The 25,746-nt window shown below is 41.8% G+C and overlaps 1 protein-coding gene across 4 annotated transcripts in view; it reads right to left on the reverse strand.

Moving 5' to 3' along the window:
* LOC748524 (polycomb protein SUZ12-like) overlaps window positions 1-23,859 on the reverse strand; it is a 44,137-nt gene extending 20,278 nt beyond the window's left edge. Inside the window, exons 1-7 of one of the 4 annotated variants that reach the window (XM_063798740.1) lie at window positions 23,382-23,859; window positions 20,524-20,570; window positions 20,370-20,434; window positions 13,159-13,227; window positions 4,708-4,794; window positions 2,237-2,467; window positions 1,337-1,430 (exon numbers count right to left, since the gene is read on the reverse strand). In XM_063798740.1, the coding sequence (XP_063654810.1) occupies window positions 4,791-4,794; window positions 13,159-13,227; window positions 20,370-20,434; window positions 20,524-20,570; window positions 23,382-23,616 (420 nt within the window). In that variant the 5' untranslated portion in view covers window positions 23,617-23,859 and the 3' untranslated portion in view covers window positions 1,337-1,430; window positions 2,237-2,467; window positions 4,708-4,790. Of the gene's footprint in view, window positions 1-1,251; window positions 2,213-2,236; window positions 2,468-4,707; window positions 4,795-12,025; window positions 12,093-13,158; window positions 13,228-20,369; window positions 20,435-20,523; window positions 20,571-23,381 lie in introns of those variants that run through there. The other 3 variants (XM_063798741.1, XM_063798742.1, XM_024350386.3) reach the window with 3 other exon arrangements.
* Window positions 23,860-25,746: the final 1,887 nt, after the last annotated feature.

A 25,746-nucleotide genomic window follows, 5' to 3' on the forward strand; every position in this document is an offset into this window, starting at 1 on the left:
GTACCAAATCCACAGAGGTACACAATGATTATACATGATTTTCTTTCTTTTTTTTTTTTTTAAGATAGACTCTTGCTCTGTCACCCAGGATGGAGCAGTGGTGTGATCTCGGCTCACTGCAACCTCTGCCTCCCGGGTTCAAGCGATTCTCCTGCCTCAGCCTCCTGAGTAGCTGGGATTACAGGCACACACCACCGTGCCCGGCTAATTTTTGTATTTTTAGTAGAGACAGGGTTTCACCATCTTGGCCAGGCTGGTCTCAAACTCCTGACCTCGTGATCCACCCGCTTCAGCCTCCCAAAGAGCTGAGATTACAGGCGTGAGCCACTGCGCCCGGCCTTCTTTCTTTTTTTAAAAAAGATGGGGTCTCGCCTAGGCATGGTGGCTCACGCCTGCAATCCCAGCACTTTGGGAGGCCAAGGCAGGCGGATCGCGAGGTCAGGAGACCGACACCATTCTGGCTAACACGGTGAAACCCCGTCTCTACTGAAAATACAAAAAATCAGCCGGGCGTGGTGGCACGCACTTGTAGTCCCAGCTACTCCAGAGGCTGAAGCAGGAGACTTGCTCAAACCCAGGTGGCAGAGGGGTTGCAGTGAGCAGAGATTGCGCCACTGCACTCCTGCCTGGGTGATACAGTGAGACACCATCCTAAAAAAAAAAAAAAAAAAAAAAAAGATGGGATCTCACTTTGTCACTCAGGCCAGAGTACAGTGGCATGATCATAGCTCATTGCTGCCTTGAACTCCTGGGCTCAAACAATCCTCCCACCTCAGCCTCGTATGTAGCTGGAACTACAGGTACATACCACCATGACCAGCTCCTCTTCCTTAATTTTTAATAAACACATAACCCCAAGATTTACGTAGGGCCCAGTCCATTTAAGTCTCTTCTCAAATACTACCTCCTCCCAGAGGATATCTCTCTAAAACAGTAACCATTTACTCTCTATTTTTCTTCACAACACTCATCACTAAGTGACATTAGTTGATTTTCTGGGTGGTGGTCTGTTTCCTCCACTAAAAGTTAAGCTCCATGGTGAAGGCAGGGATTTTGTTGCCTTCTTAATGTCTAGAACAGTGTCTGGCAAAGAGTAGACACTCAGAAAATATTCGCCAAATAAGTAAGTTTAACTGAGCTATCTATGCAAATAGTTCCTTAATTATTGTTTTCTATGAAACAGACAAAAATTCAGTGTTTGCAAATTTGTTTTTTCATCCGTAAGAATAAAAAGAAACAAAGGCAATGAAATAATCAATATAAATAATTATATTCTGCTTCAGAATGAAAACATTTCCAGAACATTGTGGGAGCCTCGCTTGTTCATCAACATTACCTGTTTTTATCAAATACTGTCATTTGTGCAACAAATGTCTTTTCCCCATCCTCACGATTTCGTTTTCTTCTGGCTGGAAGCTCTTCATTGACATCTAAATTTAACAAACATTTCTCATAAATCAAATATTAGAACAAAAATGTGTTATATGGTCCCTTAACATAAAACATGCTACATTTATCCCAAATGAGGTACGAATTACACTAAAGTTGCAATAATATACAGACCACGTTTCCAATTTTGCATTTTTACTATATGTTCTTTTTAACAATCACAACATTAACCCCACATCTTTGCAAATGCTAATGTTTCTGTTTAGAATTATCTTTGCTAGGCAAACTCCTTCTCACTCATGGTAACTCCCAAAAACTTCAAACAATACTTCAAGAGTCAAAGATTATTTCTTCCAACGTGTTTCTCTGCTGAACTTCACATATACCTGTATTATGCCACTCATCATTTTGCAGCAATGATATATTTCATGTCTATTTCCCTACGCTGGGTTGTGAGACTTTGGAGGATAGGACTGAATGCTTTAATCATCTTCGATTAAATTAAATCATCCCCAGCACCTGTGTGTTTGTTGAATGAATACCTCAAAGATGAATTCACAATTGTTGGAAGAAAAGAGGGATGGGTAGGGGGATAAATACGCAACAAGTATAATAAAATGTTAATTGTTGAATCTAAGAGATAAGTAGATAAGTGTTCACTATAAAATACTTCTCATTGTCCTTTATGTTTGAAAATTTGCACAACAAAATGTTGAGGTGGAGGCGAATTCACTGTTTGCTTTAAGACTCAGCACCATGACTATCATGAAGGAACACTGGTACAATCATTTTCAATGACCATCTTAATCTCCAGTGATAAAATCTAGTAAAAAAAAAAAAAAATTACCAATATTTTCATGGTTTCTCCATTAATCATTCCATTAAACTCTCTTCTTCCTGGACGAGTCACTCTAAATAGCAACGAGTAAGACTTCACCATATGACTGTTACTAGGTTCAAATTCATTACTGGAAACTGCAAGGGACGGGAAATTTCCAGGTTTTGTTTGATTGAGGTCAGGATTCAAAGGCACCTGCTTTTTACCTGTGGGAACTTGCCTTATTGGACAACTTACATCCTGCAAAGGTAAAGATTATTAATTTATATTTATTTGTACATAAGCAATAAGAATTATAATAAAAATTCTAATCACAGCTATAGGAAACACAGGAGATAGGCCATGATCACCAAATGGAATGTTAAAATTCTAACCATAGTTCTGAAAACTGTGAAGCAAAAATAAAAATTTGAAATACCTATATTCCAAATATTAAAGCAATTGAGGTTTTCTCCAATAATGAAATTATGATACAGTACATCTAATATTTAGCTAACAGTGATCTGAAACAGTTGTATATTAGAAATTTAGAATTAAAAGCATGCTAAATCTCTCTGGTAAGGCTTTTTAGCAACAACAAAAAAACCAGGCTAAAATGTTAAACTCATGTACTTTTATCAAATCTCTTAAATGTTCTATTTTAACATGACAATGACTAATAGGACCATTAGAAATAAAAAAAATGACTAATAATCCCATGGTCAACAACTACATTATGAAACAGTAAATCCATATAGTTAAAATATGTTGTTTAACAGAAAGGATCATCATCCTTAAAAAAACAAAAACAAAACTGGTTTTATCTACCAATGATCATATTCTGAGTAATATTCTGTTATTGTATGATTAGTTACACTGAAAATGCATACTAGAAAAACTGGAAGGATCAGAAGACTTTTATGACAGTATCTTACAGCAGCTACTTCTTTTAAAATAAATAGAATACATACAGTCTAAAAAAATTTCTATTTTATAAGACTATAAAGTGAAAACTATGAATTCTCACCCACCCCCAGGTCTTACGCTCCGGAGATGACTAATACTAGCAGTTGGCTGTGTATATTCTTCCAGGAAAATGATTACCCCGATACATTTTTTTGAACATAAGAATGACTATATTTATATTCATATCTTATTCTAAGTAATGTATCTTGGATTTTCATATCATCACTTGTAATGTGTATGGTGGTTAGGTAGGAGTAAGAAGTGATAAAGGCTGGAGTGCAGTCTTGCAATCTCGGCTCGCTGCAAGCTCCGCCTCCCGGGTTCATACCATTCTCCTGCCTCAGCCTCCTGAGTAGCTGGCACTACAGGTGCCCGTCACCACGCCTGGCTAATTTGTTGTATTTTTAGCAGAGACGAGATTTCAGCATGTTAGCCACTCGATCTCCTGACCTCGTGATCTGCCCACCTTGGCCTCTCAAAGTGCTGGGATTACAGGCGTGAGCCACCGCACCTGGCAAGGAGTGATATTTCCTAACTTTACATACATTTTTTTTTTCTTGAGACAGTTTCACTCTGTCGCACAGGCTGGAGCTCAGTGGTGCAATCATGGCTCACTGCAGCCTCGACTTACTGGGCTCAAGCAATCCTCCCAAGTAGCTGGGACTACAGGCACAGGCCATCATGCCTAGCTCATTTTCGTATTTTTGGTAGAGACAGGGTTTCGCCATGTTGCCCAGGATGCTTAACTCCTGGGTTCAAGCAATCTTCCCACTTCTGCCTCCCAAAGTGCTGGGATTGTAGGTGTGAGCTACGGCAACCGGCCTTTACATAAACTTTCAAAAATAAAGTTCCACTGCTGCCTCCATGGTGCCTTAGTCTACTCCCTCCCAGTGATTGAGGCCCTTATGGCCTATGGTCTTGGAAGAATATCAGCACTGGGACCCTGGACCCAGACCAGTTCCTACTCCTCTTGAAACACTGGAGGACTTGAGGCAACTAAAGGTACATATGTTGGCTTTGATCAGTTGACCAGGAAACATCTTAACACTTGTTTCTATGGTGAAATAACTTCACCTTATAAAAATTTGAAGCAATGTACTAATAAGTGAATGGCTAATAACGCTGACAACAAAATTTCTTTGCCTGAGAGCAGTGTTACAAAGGATAATCTTGTGGAAAAAACTCTCTCTTAGCCCTTATCTAAAATGTCAATGGGTACAAATAGCTAAGAAATACGCTAACAGATTGAAATGGTAGAAAAGCAACTGAATTTATGCCAGATGCTAAAACACAGCTTCTCCATTTCCAGACTCCTATGAGAAAGTTTTGTACAGACACTTATTAAAAGACTAGAAAAACTACACAGATATGCGAGTTGGCAAAAGAGGTTATCAGTTTTATAATTAGGCCATCAACACATTTCTTAAGCTTTCAAAATTTAAAACTCAGCTTTAAAATACAATATATATGCATAAAAATGTCCAATTAAGCAAATTATTCCATTTAATCTACCAATATCATTTTGTTGACATTACCTTTTCTTTTTTTGTGGCAAACTTTCACAAGCAGGACTTCCAGGGTAACAGAATTTTGTTCATTTTCTGAGTTTGGTGATGGCTTACCTAAATAGAAAATCAGCATTTTAAAATATATTTTAAAAATATATGAACACGGTATTCATTTTGCTAACAAGTCAGGGAACTTCAAACAGAGATTTCCCATAATAAGACTTCTCAAAAGTTCACTCATTCTTTTTTCCTCAAATCAGTTCCAAACTTACAGCAAACTCTTTAAAAGCCTTTATATATAGTGTAAATAAATCACTCACAAAACAAATATAATTACCGTCCTATATGCTGTAATTTTTTTTTCCATTAGATATAGGATTTGCTCTGTTGCCCAAGGTACAGTGCAGTGGCACAATCACAGCTCATTGCAATCACAAGCTCCTGGGATCAAGTGATCCTCACACATCAGCATGGCAGCCTCCTGAGTACCTGGGATTACAGGCATGAGCCACCATGCCCAGGTTGTAAGTATAAAAAACATTCACTGGCCAGGCATAGTGGCTCATGCCTGTAATCCCAACACTTTGGGAGGCCAAGACAAGAATATCACTTAAGGCCAAGAGTTCAAGACCAGCCTGAGCAACACAGAGACCTCGTCTATACAAAATGTCAAAAAATTAGCTGGGTGTGGTGGGTGTCATGTGCCTGTAGTCCTAGCTACCTCAGAGGCTAGGTGGAAGGATCTCTTGAGCCAAGGAGTTCAAGGCTGCAGTGAGCTATGATCCTGTCACTGCCCTCTAGTCTGGGCGAAAGAGTGAGATCCTGTCTCTAAAACACATCTACACATTTCCATTTATATATATATATTTCCTAATTCCTTTTTCCTTTTCGAGACAGAGACTCGTTCTGTCACCCAGGCTGGAGTGCAGTAGGGCGATCTTGGCTCACTGCAACTTCTGCCTCCCGGGTTAAAGTGATCCTCCCACTTCAGCTTCCCAAGTATCTGGGACTACAGGTGCGCACCACGACACCCAGCTGATTTTTTTAATTTTTAGTAGAGATGGGGTTTCACCATGTTGGCTAGGCTGGTCTTGAACTCCTGACCTCAAGTGATCCACCTGCCTTGGCCTCCCAAAATGCTGGGATTACAGGTGTGAGCCACCACACCTGGCCATATTTACTGAATATTTCTAATTTGAAGATTTAATATTTTTGTTTGTTTTTCAGACAAGGGTCTGGCTATGTTGCCCAGGCTGGTCTCAAACTTCTGGGCTCAAGTGATTCTCCCATTTTAAGCCTAAGTAGCTGAGACTACAGGCACATGCAACTGGGCTGGCTTGAAGATTCAACATTTATGATAATACACTGCTAGTCAAAAGTAATTTTGACAAATACAGTTAAAGCTTCTTGGCAGAAAGCATAAATGAAAATAGTTGCAGAAGGGCCGGGTGTGGTGGCTCACGCCTGTAATCCCAGCACTTAGGGAGGTCAAGGCAGGTGGATCACCTGAGGCCGGGAGTTCGAGACCAGCCTGACCAACACGGAGAAACCCCGTCTCTACTAAAAATACAACATCAGCCTACAGCTAAAAATACAACAACAGATTACAGGTGGTGCACGCCTGTAATCTCAGCTACTTGGGAGGCTGAGGCAGAACTGCTTGAACCAGGGGTGGGGGGCAGAAGTTGCAGTGAGCCGAGATCACACCATTGCACTCCAGCCTGGGTGGGCAACAAGAACGAAACTCTATCTCCAAAAAAAAAAAAAAAAAAAAAAGTTGCATGAGACAACCACATTCAAAATAAGCATCTTCAATTTTTTTGTTCTCCTAAAATCTACTAGAAAAATTATTAAGATAACATTTGAATTAAATCAGTTACTATTATACATGTTTCATTATGAATGCATAGAGACAACTAAACTAAAAAGTTCTTGATCTGACCAAGACTTGTGGCCAAAAGGATAAAAAATGGATTTCAAAAAACATTAAACATTATAAAACGTAGAGACAGAGCTATTTTTAGACGCTTTCCCCAGAATTTCTCTACAGTTTAAATGGGATAACAAAAATCAAGATATTATTTACTATCTAGAAGAATATCTTGGCTTACAAAAAATTTAGGGGTGTTAATTTTGAATACCATAGTCTATATTCTCTATGTAAATTAACTAACAAAGGCTTTACAAATTAAGGCACCACTGCACTCTTGCCTGGGCAACAAAGCAAGACCCCGTCTCAAAAATAAATAAATAAATAAATAAATAGTTAAAAAAGGCACATTGACTTATCAACCTACTAAAAATAAAAATGAGCCGGGCACGGTGGCTCACACCTGTAATCCCAGCACTTTGGGAGGCTGAGGCAGGTGGATCACAAGGTCAGGAGACCGAGACGATCCTGGCCAACATGGTGAAACCCCTTCTCTACTAAAAATACAAAAATTAGCTGGGCGTGGTACCGTGTGCCTATAATCCCCAGCTACTCGGGAGGCTGAGGCAGGAGAATTGCTTGAACCAAGGAGTTAGAGGTTGCAGTGAGCCGAGAGCGCGCCACTGCACTCCAGCCTGGCGACAGGGCGAGACTCAGTCTCAAAAAATAAAAAAATAAAAAATAAAAAAAATAAAAAAAAATTGAGGCTGGGCATGGGGGCTCATTCCTGTAATCTCAGCACTTCAAGATGTCGAGGTAGGAGGATCACTTGAGGATAGGAGTTCAAAACTGGCCTGGGCAACATGGTGAGACCCTGAATCTACAAAAATTCAAAAAATTAGTGAGATGCGACAGTACATGCCTGTAGTCCCAGCTACTCAGGAGGCTGAGGCAGGAGGATCCCTTTAGTCCACGAGTTCAATCCATCAGTGACCTATCATTATGCCACTACACTCCAGCCTCGGTGACAAAGTGAGACCTTGTCTCAAAAAATAAAAATAAGGCCAGGCATGGTGGCTCACACCTGTAATCCCAGCAATTTGGGAGGTCGAGGCGGGTGGATCACCTGAGGTCAGGAGTTTGAGACCAGCCTGGCCAATAGGTGAAAACCTGTCTCTACTGGGAAAAAAAAAACCAAAAATTAGTCGGGTGTGGTGGCAGGTGCCTGTAATCCCAGCTACTGGGGAGGCTGAGCTTGAGAACTGTTTGAACCTGGGAGGCGGAGGTTGCAGTGAGCCAAGATCATGCCACTATATTCCTGCCTGGGTGACAGAGCAAGACTTTGTCTCAAAAAATAAAAATATATGCTTGAAAATAACCCTAATAAAAGTTCTAATTCAGGTATCCTTTGAGGGGGTTGTTCTCCAGCTACTAACAGAAGACGAGGAATAAGGACAAGAGAGAAGTGACATTTTGCTTCGTTTGGCCCTGGTAAACACTCGGAAGCAACTCAGCTTTAAAAATCTTTTCATGATGCATTTTAGTCCATGGAGATGCACTCAGCACTCAAGAGTTGTTACCAGAGAATTCCAACATTGGGGACAGGCACAGTGGCACATGCCTGTAATCACAGCACTTTGGGAGGCCACGAAAGGCGGATCACTTGAGGTCAGGAGTTCAAGACCAGCCTGACCAACATGGTAAAACTCTGTCTCTACTAAAAATACAAAAAGTAGCTGGGCATGGTGGCAGATGCCTGTAATCCCAGCTACTCAGGAGGCTGAGGCATGAGAACTGCTTGAACCCGGGAAGAGGAGGTTGCAGTAAGCCGAGATCGCGCTACTGCACTCCAGCCTGAGCGACAAAGCTACATTCCATCTCAAAAAAACAGCAACAAAAAAAAGATAATTCCAAAATTGGTAGGACAGCATAAGAATCCCTAGAATCCTGCTAGCATATACAACTACACAAAGGCAAGAGATTTATTCTAATCAGCCATAGTGCCTGGTCAAAATCCAAGAAAAATTCAAAACTGGAGTACCAGAAACAAGAGCTGGAAAGGATGTAAGGCATTGTATCAGACCTTCTGTAAAGAAAATAAAGGCCAGGCGTGGTGGCTCACATCTGTAATCCTGGAATTTTGGGAAGCCAATCTGAAAGGATCACTTGAGGCCAGGAGTTTGAGACCAGCATGGGCAACAGAGCAAGACCATGTCTCTTAGAAAAAGAAGGCTGGGCGCAGTGGCTCACGCCTGTAATTGCAACACTTTGAGAGGCCAAGGTGGAAGGATCACTTGAGGTCAGGAGTTTGACACCAGCCTGGCCAACGTGGTGAAACCCTGTCTCTACTAAAAATATAAAAATTAGTCGGACGTGGTAGGGCATGCATATAATCCCAGCTACTAGGGAGGCTGCGGCAGGAGAATCTCTTGAACCTGGGGGACGGAGGTTGCAGTGAGCCAGATCGCACCACTACACTCCAGCCTGGGCGACAGTGTGAGACTCTGTCTCAAAAAAAAAAAAAAGGCTGGGCGCGGTGGCTCACACCTGTAATCCCAGCACTTTGGGAGGCCAAGGCGGGTGGATCACGAGGTCAGGAGATCGAGACCATCCTGGCTAACATGGTGAAACCCTGTCTCTACTAAAAATACAAAAAATTAGCCAGGCGTGGTGGCACGCACCTGTCCCAGCTACTCGGAAGGCTGAGGCAGAATGGCGTGAACCCGGGAGGCGGAGCTTGCAGTGAGCTGAGATGGCGCCACTGCACTCCAGCCTGGGTGACAGAGCGAGACTCTGTCTCAAAAAAGAAAAAAAAGAACTAACAACCATTTAATAGCCCATGTTTTTCTATCAGCTCCTTCCACCAACAAGTTTCTGCAACTGACTTAAGACAACTGTAGGTCTAACATATAAAAGACCCTGAAACACTAACTTCTTTTGAACAGATAATGCTCATATCTTGGTTTAGTTTATAAATTACTACAAACGTCATAATAAACTCAGGCATTTATTTGACTGAACTAACTTTTGGGCTATACTACTATGGTATTTTTATCTTGATACCCCTTGAACTTTGAGGAATGAAATATATTGGGCTCAGGAGCAGACATACTATAACTTTGGCAGTGCTAAAAGATCATGAATTCTAGTGGAAGACTCCCAGACTAGACCTGTACAGATCCGGGACCCAGTCAAACTGAAATAGTACAAAGAATGTATGCCGGGCGCGGTGGCTCACGCCTGTAATCCCAGCACTTTGGAAGGCTGAGATGGGCGGATCACGAGGTCAGGAGATCGAGACCATCCTGGCTAACACGGTGAAACCCCGTCTCTACTAAAAATACAAAAAATTAGCCGGGCGAGGTGGCGGGCGCCTGTAGTCCCAGCTACTCAGGAGGCTGAGGCAGGAGAATGGTGTGAACCCCAGGGGGCACAGCCTGCAGCGAGCCGAGATCGCGTCACTGCACTCCAGCCTGGGTGACAGAGCGAGACTCCATCTCAAAAAAGAAAAAAAAAAAAAAAAAAGAATATAAATGGAGGAGAGATACTTTTGTGTATGACTTAAGATATTAACTTCTACTAACTAATGTTATGGAACAACAAAGATTTATCATCTTTTTTCTTTTTTTGGGACAGAGTCACATCTTGCCCAGGCTGGAGTGCAGCAGCACAATCTTAGCTCATTGCAACCTCTGCCTCCCGGGTTCAAGGGCTTCTCCTGCCTCAGTCACCCAAGTAGCTGGAATTACAGGTGTACACCACCTCGCCTGGCTGATTTTTGTGTTGTTTGTAGAGAAAAGGTTTTCCCCTGTTGGCCAGGGCAGTCTCAAATTCCTAGCCTCAAGTGATCCACCCACCTCAGCCACCAAAATGCTGGGATTATAGGTGTGAGCCACTATGCCCAGCCTGTGTTATCTTTTAAGAATTTGACAATAGATTTTAGAAGCAAATATTTATATTGCTGGCATCATATACTGGTGTTTAGGGTCCTTCTTACAACCCTGTGTGATAGGTTTAGGAGAAAAATAAGATTACCTTAATTTGAAATAAGAAATAGATTAAAGGAGGCTGGGCGCAGTGGCTCACGCCTGTAATTCCAGCACTTTGGGAGGCTGAGGTGGGCAGATCACCTGAGGTCAGGAGTTCAAGAAAAAATTAGCTGGGTGTGATGGCGGGCACCTGTAATCCCTGCTACTTGGGAGGCTGAGGCAGGAGAACGAGGGAGGCAGAGGTTGCAGTGAGCGGAGATCACGCCATTGCACTCCAGCCTGCACAACAAGAGCAAACCTCCGTTTCAAAATAAATAAATAAATAAATAAATACAAAAATTGGCCAGGCTTGGTGGCTCACACCTGTAATCCCAGCACTTCGGGAGGCCAAGGCAGGCGGATGGATCACTTGAGGTCAGAAGTTCAAGACCAGCCTGGCCAACATGGTGAAACTGTTTCTACTAAAAATACAAAATTAGCTGGGTGTGGTGGTGCACATCTGTATTCCCAGCTATTCAGGAGGCTGAGACAGGTGAATCGCTTGAGCCCGGGAGGTGGAGGCTATAGAGCCAAGATCGCGCCACTGCACTCCAGCCTCAGCAAGAGGGAGACTCAGTCTCCAAAAAAAAAAAAAAAAAAAAGGCTGGGTGTGATGGCAGGCGCCTGTAATCCTAGGTAATTGGGAGGCTGAGGCAGGATAATTGCTTGAATCCAGGAGGTGGCAGTTGCAGTGAGCTGAGATAGCACCACTGCATGACTCCATCTCAAAAAAAAGAAATAGATTAAAGAAAGTTAATAATGTAGGGTCTTAGCAGTAAACTTAAAATGACACACTTTCTTAATTCATCTTAGTGCCTCTGGGAGCAATACTGAGACATTCATAAGAATCTTGAGAGGCTTAAATGGCCAACTCACTGGTCCTAGCTAGACCCTAAAGACTGAAAAAATTCTCTTCCAAAACTACCAGCAGGAATTTATGTAACCCTCTGATTTTAATCTTTGAGTTGCTATTGAATCACTGGGTCAAAAGGAACAAAATTACTGGGGAAACAATTGTTCAGAGAGAATTGAACAGTATGTATCTCCCACACACTCTTACTTAGGGAAGCTCTGTAATTTCAAACCCAATGTCACAATGAGATAGTAATAGGGTTTAGTAGTGAAGGTAAACCTTGATGAGGAAGATGAAGAAAAGGGTCCAGTGTTCTTGCTGTTGGTTCATGCTTCCTTCTCACTTGAACCCTGAAATGACTATAGGGCAAACTTTTAATGTGGTCAGGAGAAAAGAAGCAGGGAGGTCAGACCAGGATCTTACTACAGTCTGTATTTTAAGTAACAAAGGCCCTGAGGATCCCAAGAGCTCTGTCTAGGGTAGGTGACCAGACAAGAATCTGGAATATAAATTCTAGTAAAGAAAAATGTGCGTGCACTGCGAATATTCTCAGTTCTATCTTATAGGGTCCTCCCTGGGCATTAACAGACGTACCAGGTAACAATTCAGGATCTCAGCTTCTAGAATGGACTATCACAGTTTATTTACAAGTCAGGACTGCCTAGACATGGAAATATAAATTATACTTCAACCCCACAAGATTGCAGGATATAAAATAAAAAATATCATTTTACAATCCAAGTAAAAAAATCACTTAATTCCAAAGCCAAACTTAAAATAGAAGGAAGCCAAACTGAAAAAAAGGAAGTCTTTTACCAGTCAACAGAACAATGGGAAAACAATGAGATGCATAAATGATGCATCATTAAGTGTATATCCTACCTAAATTCTTAAGCTGTGATTTAAAACTAAGAGGAAAAGAAAAATGCACTGTGACAAATTTTCCAACTCTATTTTTTCAAGAATCTAATATTTTTAGTTCTGCATTCTCTCTAAAGGTAGTTAATGAATGAACAAACACCACCCAAGCTGCTGTTTCTCCTTAGAATATTCAATTTTCTATCAAAAGTATCAAAAAATAAAGTTTACATATCAAAAAATAAATAGAAGCATACTATCTAGAGTAGACAGATATCAGACTAGTCAGAACATTTAGGGATTCGTTCTAGGTATATATTTGATAATGTACAATAATTAGATTCTGTCCAAATGTTCAAGTTTCTGAAACTATGTGAGAAACATATTTCAAATATGAAATAAAAGTTATGAATATGTTGCCTGACAGATTTAAATGAGAAGAAAAAGATGGAAAAAAAGAGAACCCCTCTCATATTTGAGAATAACTTACAAGATACGTGATATTGTGAAGTCCATGCCACAGTACCTAGCACATATACTATAAATGTGAGTATCCCTCTTTAAATGAGGTGGTAGAGTTAAGACCAATGGCAGAAGTCAGAGGTTTCACTCAAAATGGAAGAAACTGGTAATAAAGATAAACAATAATAAATACAACTACACTGGAGGTATTCAAGCCACAGCTTAAGTATTCTCTGCCAGGAATGCTACAGAAATTAATTTCTGACTTGTGTGTGAGTTTGGACCAAACTGACCTCTAAGATTCCTTCTAACTCCTTATATCAAGGTGATCACTAGGAAAATGATCACTGTAATTTTTCCTCTTTCCTAAAGTATATCACTTAATGTAAACTGATAGGTTATCTTACCTATGAGATTCTTGCTCTCCTTTCATTTTCTCTACTTTTGATAACATATCATCAACTTTAAATGTTTTCCTGGAAGAAACAGATAAACAAAATAATCACTTCTCAACTGGATAAAAGAAACAAATTATACTTTATTGTCACTCTAATAGGCAAGATGGAAATCAGATTTTGATTATTTTTAGTAAGATAAACTATGGATGATTAGCCATAACAATGAATACTATGGAGACGGTGTATAATACAGCACACAAGCCTTCAAGCCCCATCTAAAACGCCAACTTGTTTTCATTAAACCTTTTACCCAATTATTCCCAAACCAGTGATTTCTCCTTACCCATGGTACTTGGTTTATATTTATTTTGACACTTAGTTTTCACTCAGTTTCCTACATGTAAAACTCATGTAAATATTTTATTTCTCCTACTAGATTATACACTCCTGAAGGGCAGTAATTGCTCTTCTTCAAGGAAAGCTATGCAGTGCTGGCATAGTGCCTTATACTTGGTAGGTATTCAAGTATCTGTTGAATTAAGCCAAACAAATATAAATTATGTGTATTCTGAAACACTTAATACGTCTACTAAGCAACACAACAAATATGTACTAGCACCATCACATAAAAAAAGAAATATTCTATAAAATATATTTGAAGTTCATAAGGTATCCTCAAAGATTATCAGCAAAGCCTAAAGCTCAATGATATGTCATATTAAAGAGATGGTTGTTGACATCATGAAAAAATTTTGAAGTTAGGGAATGATCCATCAAATCGTAATAAAACTATTACCTTTTAACTCGACAAGTTTAAGAGAAAAAATCTATTTCCCAAAAAATAGAAACTTAAGTATAACTTCTCAAAGCAATTAAAGAATGAATGGATTGTAAAACAAGCCTCATCTTAGTTCTTAAGGTGGTCTATGACATGTTCTAGAGATAGAGTCTAAAAATCTATACCCATATATAATTTAATTAGAAAAAATGTTTCTCTTTATACTCATATAGTCCCTTCCTCTTTAGGACTTGAAAAGCCAAATGTATTCCACATCAATTTGTTACTTTATAATGCTTGAATGCAGACACCAAAAATTACGAATAATCTCTTTCGTCAAAAAGAGTTTTTTGGTTTTTTTGTTTGTTTGTTTTGTTTTGTTTTTGAGATGGGAGTGTCACTCTTGTTGCCCAGGCTGGAGTACAATGACATGATCTCGGCTCACTGCAACCTCCACCTCCTGGGTTCAGACAATTCTCCTGCCTCAGCCTCCCGAGTAGCTGGGATTACAGGTGTGCACCACCACGCCCAGCTAATTTTTGCATTTTTAGTAGAGACAGGGTTTCACCATGTTGGTCAGGCTGGTCTTGAACTCCTGACCTCAGGTGATCTATCCACCTCTGTCTCCCAAAGTGCTAGGATTAAAGGTGTGAGCCACCATGCCTGGCCAAAAAAGAGCTATTTATTGTATTCAACTACTGTAAAAATTATCAGTAGAGAAACGTTAATGTAAATATAGTAAACTACTGATATTAGAGCAGAATTGATGCAATCTATATTTCAAGTGAATGAGAAGAGCCTCCATAGCAAAGCTCTTAAGGGAAAAAAAGCTTCTCTAACTTTAGAGTTACTGAAAACTTCAATATTAAAGTTTCATCCAAGAGTATAGTAAGAAGTGCTTTCTGAAGGATGGCAATATATTTTCAATCTCCACAGATAAGAGAGAAAAAAGAACAAAAATAAAGGACTCTTTTAGGCTAGTTGCAAAGAGCTATTCAGTATAAATACTGAAAGTTACTATTGGGGAGGGCCATGAAATTACTGAAAACTTTTCAGAATAATGTTTATGTAATGATTAAGAAATTCTGTCTGCAGAAAAAGACTGTACGTTCTAAGGTTCATCTCATCTACCTTTATGAAGCTGTATACAGGAGAAGTGAATAGAACTGAATATTAACCATTTGAAACAGATAAGATCACAAAAGCAACCCAGCCTTCCTTAGGAAAAAAACAAAACAAACCTCATAAGCAACTATATAAAAGCCGCTCCTCCCCCAACACCAAGGATTTCTGTTCTTTAGAAAGGTAATGTTACTGTAGGTCAGATTTAAAGAAGGATATAATTATCAAAAGGTCATTGAAAAGGAGCGTATTTAAAAATTCAAGAAATTTCAGAAAATTTTCTTGGGAGACTTCAGAAACAGCTCACACGAAATCTAGCAAAATGGATTCAATAAAAGATGCCCTTCTCGTGACCTATATTTTTACTTTGTTGGGGCAGTGTTAGCCTATGGAAGTTGAATACTTCTAGAAAGAGTAAAGCACGAGCTGACTTTAATAAATATACCAGAATTAATATCACGACTGAGAGTATGACTTTAAAGGGAGTGATATGCTTATTCCAACAATGGATATTATGTTGTTGTAATAGTAAAAAAGGAGTTCTGAAAACATTTTGAGAAAAGACGACAATAACTGGGCTAAATCTGCCACCTTCGAAAGTCACCAACTACGCTGAAGACAACAGCAAATGAGTTGTGCTTTAATTTCTTAATAATTAGTCCTAATAAGTAATAAGATCAGGCATCTAACAAGATGATTAAATGATTCCCATACTTTTTTTTTTTTTTTTTTTTTTTTTTGAGACACCGTCTCCCTCTACTGCCTAGGCTACAGTGCACTGGCACATTCATAGCAACCTTCGAACTTCTGGGCTCAGGTGATCCTCCTGCCTCAGCCTCCTGAGTATTTGGGACTATAGTCATGAGCCATGACGCCCAGCTAATTTTTTTAATTTTTTGTAGATATAGGGTCTCGCTATGTTGCCAGGGCTGACCTGTAACTTTCACCTTTAAATGTAAACTTGTTCACTTGATATGCTCAAATAAATATAATCTTGCACCTAGGACAAAAAACTTGCATTCATAATTACATATGGTTAAGTACTAAATGTTACACAAGCAATCCTTCCAACTCAGTCTCCCAAAATGCCGAAATTACAGGTCTGAAACACCATGCCTAGCCTATTCCTACCCATTTCTGTAGGAACTAAACTAGGTGGGACTTAAATTTGTTTCTTGGCTGGCAGATGGCTTAAAAATTCCCCAAAGACTTTTTTTTTTTAACCTAAAGGGCAATAACTAAGAAAATCAGTTTTTACTTAACCAAGCTTTTAAAATTATCTCTACCCATGCAGACAACAGAAACATATCTTGCAATGGGACACATTAATAAACATGACGGGAAAATGGAACTTAGATTTTAAGTGTGTACTTTTTAGCAGGACGCGGTGGTTCACACCTGTAATCCTAGCACTTTGGGAGTCCGAGGTGGGCAGATCACCTGAGGTCGGGAGTTCGAGACCAGCCTGACCAACATGGAGAAACCCCATCTCTCCTAAAAATACAAAATTAGCCAGGCATGGTGGCGCATGCCTCTAATCCCAGTTACTCGGGAGGCTGAGGCAGGAAAATCACTTGAACCCAGGAGGTGGAAGTGGCAGTGAGCCAAGATTGCACCATTGCACTCCAGCCTGGGCAACAAGAGCGAAACTCCATCTCAAAAAATTATAATAATAATAAAATAAATGTGTACTTTTTAATCTATGAATGCAAACTTATTTTATAATAATTTAATTACTTTGTAAATTAAGATCAGGTTGCATCCTAGGCAGCAACTCAACTGACCTTCTATATTAAAAATGCTTTGATGGCCAGAGACGGTGGCTCACAACTGTAATCCCAGCACTTTGGGAGGCCAAGGCAGGCGGATCATGAGGTCAGGAGTTTGAGACCAGCCTGACCAACATGGTGAAATCCTGCCTCTACTAAAAATACAAAAATTAGCTGGGCGTAGTGCCACACGCCTGTAATCCCAGCTACTCAGGAGGCTGAGGCAGAATTGCTTGAACTTGGGAGGCGAAGATTGCAGTGAGCCGAAATTGCACCACGGCACTCCAGCCTAGACGACAGAGCAAGACTCTGTCTCAAAAAAAAAAGCTTTGATGAAACAAAACAGTTAGTCGAATTCTACTAGTTTTATAGAATAAATCAAGGGTGGGGAAACTATGGACCATGGTCAAATCTGGCCTATCGCCTGTTTTTGTACAGCCTGGAAGGTAAGAATGGTTTTTACAGATAAACATTAGCAATTGATTTGATTATAGAAAACACTAACTCTGAACCCCAATTCAGCTAAGTGTTATCTCCCCTACCCTCACAAAAATAAAATTCTCATTTCTCATTAGTAGGCCTGTATTACAAAATGTTGTATCTTATATTGTTGTATTTTTATCAACAAAAAATTTACAGATTGACATTTTGGACTGAAATTTTAAAAAACTGTAAATTTTTTCTTTCTTTTAATACTAAGTACCTACATAATATCCTCAATTTTGCATCCTGGCCAGAAAGCCTAAAATAATTACTATTTACTGGTCCTTTACAGAAAAAGCATGCTGAATGCTGGCAAAAATCAAATAATGGAGTAGACAGGTAAAGGGTGGACAAAACTAATTCTGTAACCTAATTCATCACCTCCTTTTTGGTTACTTAGGTGCTCAGCAATTTTCACCTATTAATTGCAATGCAAACTTGCTCATGCACGCTCTCTATTCAGAAAGATTGCCAAAAGACAAATAATTTTCACATTTCAATCCTTCAAAATACAAGTAGATTTACAAAACTCAACTATGTCTTGCTATAGAAATGTGATACCTACTTAATAAACAGTAGTAGTCCACCAAAGAGCTTAGTTTCAAACTATCAAGATAACTTGATGGTTTTACTAAAACTATAATGACAATACCAAATGCTTAACACAATTCTCGCCTTTAAATGTAAACTTGTTCACCTGATACTCTCAAATAAATATAATCTTGCACCTAGGACAAAAAACTTGCATTGATAATTATGTATGGTTAAGTACTAAATGTTACACAGCAAAAATAAGCTGTCTCCCACCTCCAGACCCCACTTTAAAATCTAATAATTTAAGACTTCATTGTTTTTAAAAAAACCTTCATCCTATTGATTTCAAAAAGCGTTTGCCCTTCAATAAGACCACCACCAAGGCCGGGTGCTGTGGCTCAGGTCTGTAATCCCAGCACTTCAGGAGGCCAAGGTGGGTGGATCACCTGAGGTCAGGAGTTCAAGACCAGCCAGGCCAAAATGGTAAAACCCCGACTTCATGAAAAATACAAAAAATTAGCCAGGCGTGGTGGTGGGTACCTGTAATCTCAGCTACCTGGGAAGCTGAGACAGGATAATCCCTTGAACCCAGGAGGTGGAGGCTGCAGTGAGCCAAGATTGCGCCATTGCACTCCAGCCTGGGCAACAAGAGTGAAACTCTGTCTCAAAAAAAACAAAAAAACAAAAAACAAAAAACAAAAGATATAAAATGAGACTTTCTGAACCCAGCATTACAGGAGCTAATTCAAATTACACACAATAATCAAAAGTTAACTTAAATTTTATGTAACAAATATAGTTACCCTGAGCCCTTTAGTAAATATTTAAATCCTCAACTTCTATCAAACTTGAAAATAACCAGTGGAGGCCAGGCGCAGTGGCTCACGCCTGTCATCTCAGCACTTTGGGAGGCCAAGGCGGGAAGATCATGAAGTCAGGAGTTTGAGACCAGCTTGGCCAACATAGTGAAACCCCATCTCTACTAAAAATACAAAAAATTAGCTGGGTGTGGTGGCAGGAGCCTATAATTCCAGCTACTCGGGAGGCTGAGGCAGGAGAATTGCCTGAACCCGGGAAGCGGAGGTTGCAGTGAGCCGATATCGCACCACTGCACTCCAGCCTGGGAGACAAGAGCGAAACTCCATCTCAAAAAAAGAAAAAGAAGGCCAGGCTGGGCATGGTGGCTCACTCCTGTAATGCCAGCACTTTGGGAGGCTGAGGCAGGCGGATCCTGACGTCAGGAGATAGAGACCATCCTGGCTAACACAGAGAAACCCCGTCTCTACCAAAAATAGAAAAAAATTAGCCAAGCATGGTGGCACGCGCCTATAGTCCAAGCTACTCGGGAGGCTGAAGCAGGAGAATCTCTTGAATCTGGGAGGCGGAGGTTGCAGTGAGCCGAGGTTGCGCCACTGCACTCCAGCCTGGGAGACAGAGCGAGACTCCGTTTCAAAAAAAAAAAAAAAAAAAAAGGCCAGGCACGGTGGCTCATGCCTGTAATCCTAGCACTTCAGAAGGCCGAGGCGGGTGGATCACCTGAGGTCAGGAGTTCGAGACCAGCCTGGCCAACATGGGGGAAACCCCGTCTCTACTAAAAATACAAAACTTAGCCAGGTGTGGTGGCAGGCGCCTGTAATCCCAGCTACTTCAGAAGCTGAGGCAGGAGAATCGTTTAAACCCAGGAGACAGAGGTCACAGTGAGCCGAGATTGCACCATTACACTCCAGCCTGGGGGACAAGAGTGAGACTTCTCTCAAGAAAACAAAAACAAAACAAAACAACAATAAAAAAAAAAAAATGAGGCTGAGGCAGGAGAATGGCATGAACCCAGGAGGCGGAGCTTGCAGTGAGCCGAGATCGTGCCACTGCACTCCAACCTGGACAACAGAGACTCTGTGTCAAACAAACAAACAAACAAACAAAAAAAAGAGAAATAACCCATGGCACAGAGTAAAAATATAATCAGTAAAATCACTTTATTCACTTAACTACTAAAATCAGTTCTTTTTTTTTTTTCTTTGAGGTAGAGTCTCACTCTGTTGCCCAGGCTGAAGTGCAACGGCGCAATCTCGGCTCACTGCAACCTCCACCTCCCGGGCTCAAGCACTTCTCCTGCCTCAGCCTCCCAAGTAATTGGGATTACAGGCACACACCACCACGCCCGGCTAATTTTTGTTTTAGTAGAGATAGGGTTTTGCCATGTTGGCCAAACTGGTCTCAAACTCCTGCCCTCAAGTGATCCGCCCAACTTGGCCTCCCAAAGTGCTGGGATTATAGGCATGAGCCACCACACCCAGCCTCATTTCTATTAGGGGGGAAAAAAAAAAGCTAATAACAACCTGAGACTTACAAAGATTATACTATTGAAAACCACTGTGCAACCAATTCAACCAGTCACTCTCTCACTTCAGTTTTCATATTAAATATTTAGTTAGAAATAGTACTTATTTTTGTTCTTTTTTTTAATTTTGAGAAATAGTACTTTAAAATAAAACATGGTTTGATCAACTTGAAATAAGATTCATAAAATGTACCTTTTGATGTTTGTTCTGGAGTTTCGATGAGACATGTAAGTAAGAGTTCTGTGCAAAAATATTGGCTACAAAAAGAGTTTTAAAAATGTTAAAATTGAATACAGATGCAGTTATAAGAGAGAAATAATATTGATGAATTTTGTTGACTACTTACTGCTATGAGATTCCGAGTTCGAAGAAATCTATAGATCTGTGTTGGCTCTAGGTAATAGGAAACAAAATCCAAACATGATCTAAACTTACTTGTCAGAAAAATATCAACCGAGACCATGTTATAATCAATATAAACTTGTCATCTGCTATGGAAATCACGCACTAAATATTTATATCGCACTAAATATTTACATCAAGAAAGTTAGTATGCACAGTAAGATCAAAAGGTATTCAATCAATGGCATACATTCACAAAGTTCATCTACGCTTTTTATACTGAAGGTTCTCTACAATATTTTTCTTAAGCCTTTCTAAGATAGTTATTGTTACCAAGCAGAACTCAAGAGAAGTAGTTGTACTCATTTAACTTAGCTAATTTAAACTATTTATAACCGATTTTCTTCCAAAAAGCAGCTGTAATAGGTAGCTGGAGTCAACAAAAGAACTATTGATTGATGCCAAACAAGATGAAAATTTCACTTTTTAAATGGTCACTTAAAAAATTTGTAGTCAGCCGGCCAGGCGCGGTGGCTCATGCCTGTATTCCCAGCACTTTGGGAGGCCAAGGTGGGCAGATCACCTAAGGTCGGGAGTTCGAGACCAGCCTGACCAACATGGAGAAACCCTGTCTCCACCAAATATACAAAAATAGCCAGGCATAGGGGCGGCGCATGCCTGTAATCCCAGCTACTTGGGAGGCTGAGGCAGGAGAATCACTTGAACCTGGGAGGCGGAGATTGCCGTGAGCCGAGATTGCGTCATTGCACTCCAGCCTGGGCAACAAAGAGCGAAACTCCGTCTCAAAAAAAAAAATAGTAGTCAGCCAAAACAGAATCCTAATACATCCTAATACAGATATGATGACATCCTAATACAGATATGATGACATCCTAATACAGATATGATGACATCCTAATACAGATCCAGACATTCCTAATACAGGTATGATGAAAGTCAGTCAAGATTTTTTTTTTCTTTTTTTGAAAAGGGGTCTTGATATGTTGCCCAGGCTGGTCTCAAACTCGTGGGCTCAACAGATCCTCCTGCCTCAGCCTCCAGAGTAGCTAGGATTACAGGTGGGATCCACTGCACTCAAAAGTCAGTCAATGTTGAAATAAATCTCGGACACAAACTGCAGCAAAAATTCTCAATAAATATTCCTAATTATAATTTAAAGTTGTATCTATTTTGTTCAATATAAATATTATCTCAATACATTTTTTAAACAATTGACAGATTCACAAAACCGTCTAACGCTTAAAATGAGTTGAATTAAATTTCAAATTAGTTAAAATGTAACTTGTTATACAGGACTTAAGTGGATGAAAAATACATATACTATTAGTTACATTAATGACCTATTAGTATCACGTTGTCATTATACAGCAGTATCAGAATAAACCAAATAGAAATAACCATGTGAATAATCACATTCAAGTATTTAAACTTTCCAGTAAACAACTTCAAGTTGTTTTATGACCAGATCTAGCTCTTAATGACACTTGACTTCCCTGAGGTCGACTCATCAGAACGCAAATACTTAAAACTTTCTTGGAGGATGTGTCTTCTCTTAACATTCAGAAAGAACTTTTAAAATTTCCACCTAAATCTTCAATTGGTTAGTTTTATTTTAAATTAACTAAAGGGAGATGAGATACTTTAGAAGGGGTACAAACAAGTATCATTATTGTCACCACTGCCCTTCAGTTCTCCATCCTATTTCCAATTAAAGCCTCTCCAGATATTTCAAAGTATATTAAGAAATATAATATGTGAATAATGTGAATCTCTCTGAAGCAGGTTCAATATTCGTTTCCATAAAAACTGAAATTCCTTCTATTAAGTTCCAATTAGAATTTCATGAAGCACTAATGAGAGAGAATGAAGGAAGGGTATTAAACAACGTAATACGTCTTTCTAAGCACAGCTGATACCATGCCCTTAATATATGCCACAGTGAAATTGTAAATAAGGACACTGGGCGGTAGAGCCAAGTTTATTCAAGTTTCTGTAAGATTATTTAGCTATTAAAGATCACCCAAATTATAACACACAAAAGCAAAAAAGGAAACCAATCAGGATATAACATTCCTTAAAGAACAATCAGGATTATTTATAGTCACGATGTTTTTAATAAATTCTATTGTTTGTTTCCAGACACCTTGCTCTCCTTTCCAAATAAGTCAGTTTCACCCTCCAGACAGAACTTAGAAACAGAAATTGACGCAAGAAAATGTTCTGTAAGCCAGGTAGAAAAAGCAGAATTCCGGGGTCGTCTCCAGAGAAGATGCTTGACCACTCTCTGGCTCAGTTTACATATCCACAAAATGGGTGGATAGATTTGAAGGGTTTTAAGCATCCAAAGGTGCCATATGAACCTGCAGCACCAAGTTAGCGCGAAGGCATTTCAGACTAAGGACAATTTCTTCGGTTCCACTGCACTTATCCCTTCACAGGCTTCATTTTGCCCCTCAAAAGCTACAACCGAAATCCCTGTATTTATAGAGTCCGAAAGGCATGAAAGAAAACGAACCAGTCTCGGGATGTGACTGCGGCTCAGTTCAACTGCTACCTCCTCATCTAAAAGCCGCCTGCTCTGAACGTGGGGCCCCAGTCCCGAGCCTCTTGCGTCAATCTTGGGGGAGTCAAGAACCCACCCGGACTCTCTTTTCCAGCTCTCCCAAGGCCCTGGACTCCGGATCCCCTGGAGACGTAATCTCCGAAAGGGGGACATCCCCTCAATTCCTCCCTCCACTACCACACAAGTGGACTCCCGAGGAGGAAGGGGGCCCAGCAGTGTCCCATCCCCGGTGTTGGCAGAGTAGGTCTTCCTGCCCTCAAAGCCTCGCACGCACTCACTCTCAAAGGCCTGGAGGAAAAGCTCCTGGTCAGCCTGGACGTGCTCCATTTTCGACTTCTTCACCGGTAACGCCGCGGAGGCGGAGGCCGAGTAACTGCCACCGCCTCCACAGCCCCCGCCGCCGGATTTGCCGCTCGAAGCCGTCGCCGCCGAACCCCCGAAGCCGCCTCCCCCGGACCCCGCGCTGGGCCCCGAGCCGCCCCCTCCCCCACCGCCCTGCTTCTGAGGCGCCATCGCGGTCCCTGCCTCCTCCACCGGCCAGCTACTCGCCGGGCGGCCCCGGAGAGTAAGCGCCTGCAATACCAACCGCTCGCCCCAGCAGGCTCCGGCTGACCGAGGGGGGAAGGAGGAGAGAGGGGAGGAAAGGGGAAGGGAAGGCAGGAGGAGAGGAGGGAAGGAGGGAGGAAAAAAAAGTGTCTCCTCAGAGCCCCGCTCCGCTACGGAGGCCGCTCACCCTGCCCTGGCCTCGCTCCGCCCACTTCCCTCGCCCGGCGCTCTGATTGGCCGGCGGGAGCGCGCGCCGCCGGGCCGCCCAGCCCGTTGGCCCGCGGATTCCCCCGTCAGTCACGCGGAGGCGCGGCTTGGTTGGCCCGTGCGCGCTGCCGATCGCGGGCCCGGCCGCCTCTTTGAACTGAATTCGCGGGAAAATTAGGGGTCGGAGCGGCCTTCCTGCTGGCCCCGGTGCATTGTGGGGAGAGAAAGACCCAGCGAGCGGTTTAGGGAGTCTAGATCCTTAGTTTTTTGCCCCCAAACACCGTAAGAGTGGTCAGAGAGGTAAACTGGTTGAGAAGTCCTTACATACACTCTTCTCTTCTTGAGGATCTATAGCTTTTCAGCTCAGAAAGCTGAGAAGGAATCCGGTGTTTTGCGAGTCTTGCTTTTTTTTTTTTTTTTTTTTTTTGAGACGCAGCCTCCCTCTGTCGCCCAGGCAGGAGTGCCAGTGGCGCGATTTCGTCTCCCTACAACCTGCGCCTCCCGGGTTCAAGCGATTCTCCTGCCTCAGCCTCCAGAGTAGCTGGGATTACAGGCGCTCGCCACCACGCCTGGCTAATTTTTTGTGTTTTTATTAGAGACAGGGTTTCACCATGTTGGCCAGGCTGGTCTCGATCTCCTGACCTCGTGATCCGCCTGCCTCGGCTGCCCAAAGTGCTGGGATTACAGGCGTGAGCCACTGTGCTGGCCAGAAACACACATTCTCTGAGGCGGGCCCTCCAGCATGGGAACCCCTGCTCTTGTCACATCCAGCTGTCATCCCAGCCAGTCCCATCTCAGGCTGTCCTGGGCTCTCAGTACCATCATTGAGCCAGCACTTTCAAATCTCTTATGTCCAGCCTGGAATTTCTCATCAGAGCCCCCACTACCATTTCCCTGCTGAAAACCAAAACCCTTGTAATTGGCCCAGTTAGCTCCCTGACCCCATGTCTGCTCCAGCCACTCCTGCTATTCCTGGACCACAGCAGGCCTTGCCCCAGGGCCTTTGCACCTGTCGCTTCCTCCACCTGTGGCTTCTGCCAACCCACTGTCCACATGGCCGGCTCCTTCAGGCCATTGCTCAGATGGAACTATTCACCTGGTGTATAGAATGTCCTCTTCATGGGGCAGGGATCATTGAACTGTTTTGCTCATGGTGGCCGTATCCCCAACTTTTACTTTTTTTTTTTTAGAGATAGGGTCTTGCTCTGTCACTCAGGCTGGAGTGCAGTGGTGAAATCATGGCTCACTGCAGCCTCCACCTCCCAGGCTCAAGCGATCCTCCCGCCTCGGCCTCCCTAGTAGCTGAGACCACAGGTATGCGCCATCACGTCCAGCTAATTTATTTTATTTTGCAAAGATGAGGTCTTGCTATGTTGCCCAGGCTGAACATGAACTTCTGGCCTCAAGAGATCCTCCTGCCTCAACATCCCAAAGTGCTGGGATTACTGCGTGAGGCCATCACCACTGTTGTCTTCATATACTCAACTTTTAGAATAGGCCTGGCACGCGGCAATGAATTAATTATTTGTTGAATGAATCTCAGATCCCAAAGCTGAGACTCTGCCTTGATTCCTCACCTTCCCTGTCATCCCCCTCACAGAAGCCATCAGCAAGTCCTGTGGGCTCTGCCTCTCAAGTATCTCGCGACCTGCCCACTTCTGGCTCTAAGCACAGCACCCAGGCCCATGCCACCATCCTATGTCACCTGTATGTTGTCCTGGCCTCCTTGCCCACCTCCCAATCCGCCCTTCACTCAGAGCTAAGGGACCACATAATGATGTTGATCCGAACATTAACTGACCCCCTGGTCTCTGCTGGGGTCTCATTTCCTCACTAGAGCCCAGAGGCTGTGGGTGAACTGGTGCCACCAAGCTCTCCAAGCCCCATTCT

The sequence above is a fragment of the Pan troglodytes genome, chromosome 19 (assembly GCF_028858775.2).
Source record: "Pan troglodytes isolate AG18354 chromosome 19, NHGRI_mPanTro3-v2.0_pri, whole genome shotgun sequence".
In the NCBI taxonomy this organism is placed as follows: Eukaryota; Metazoa; Chordata; class Mammalia; order Primates; family Hominidae; genus Pan; species Pan troglodytes.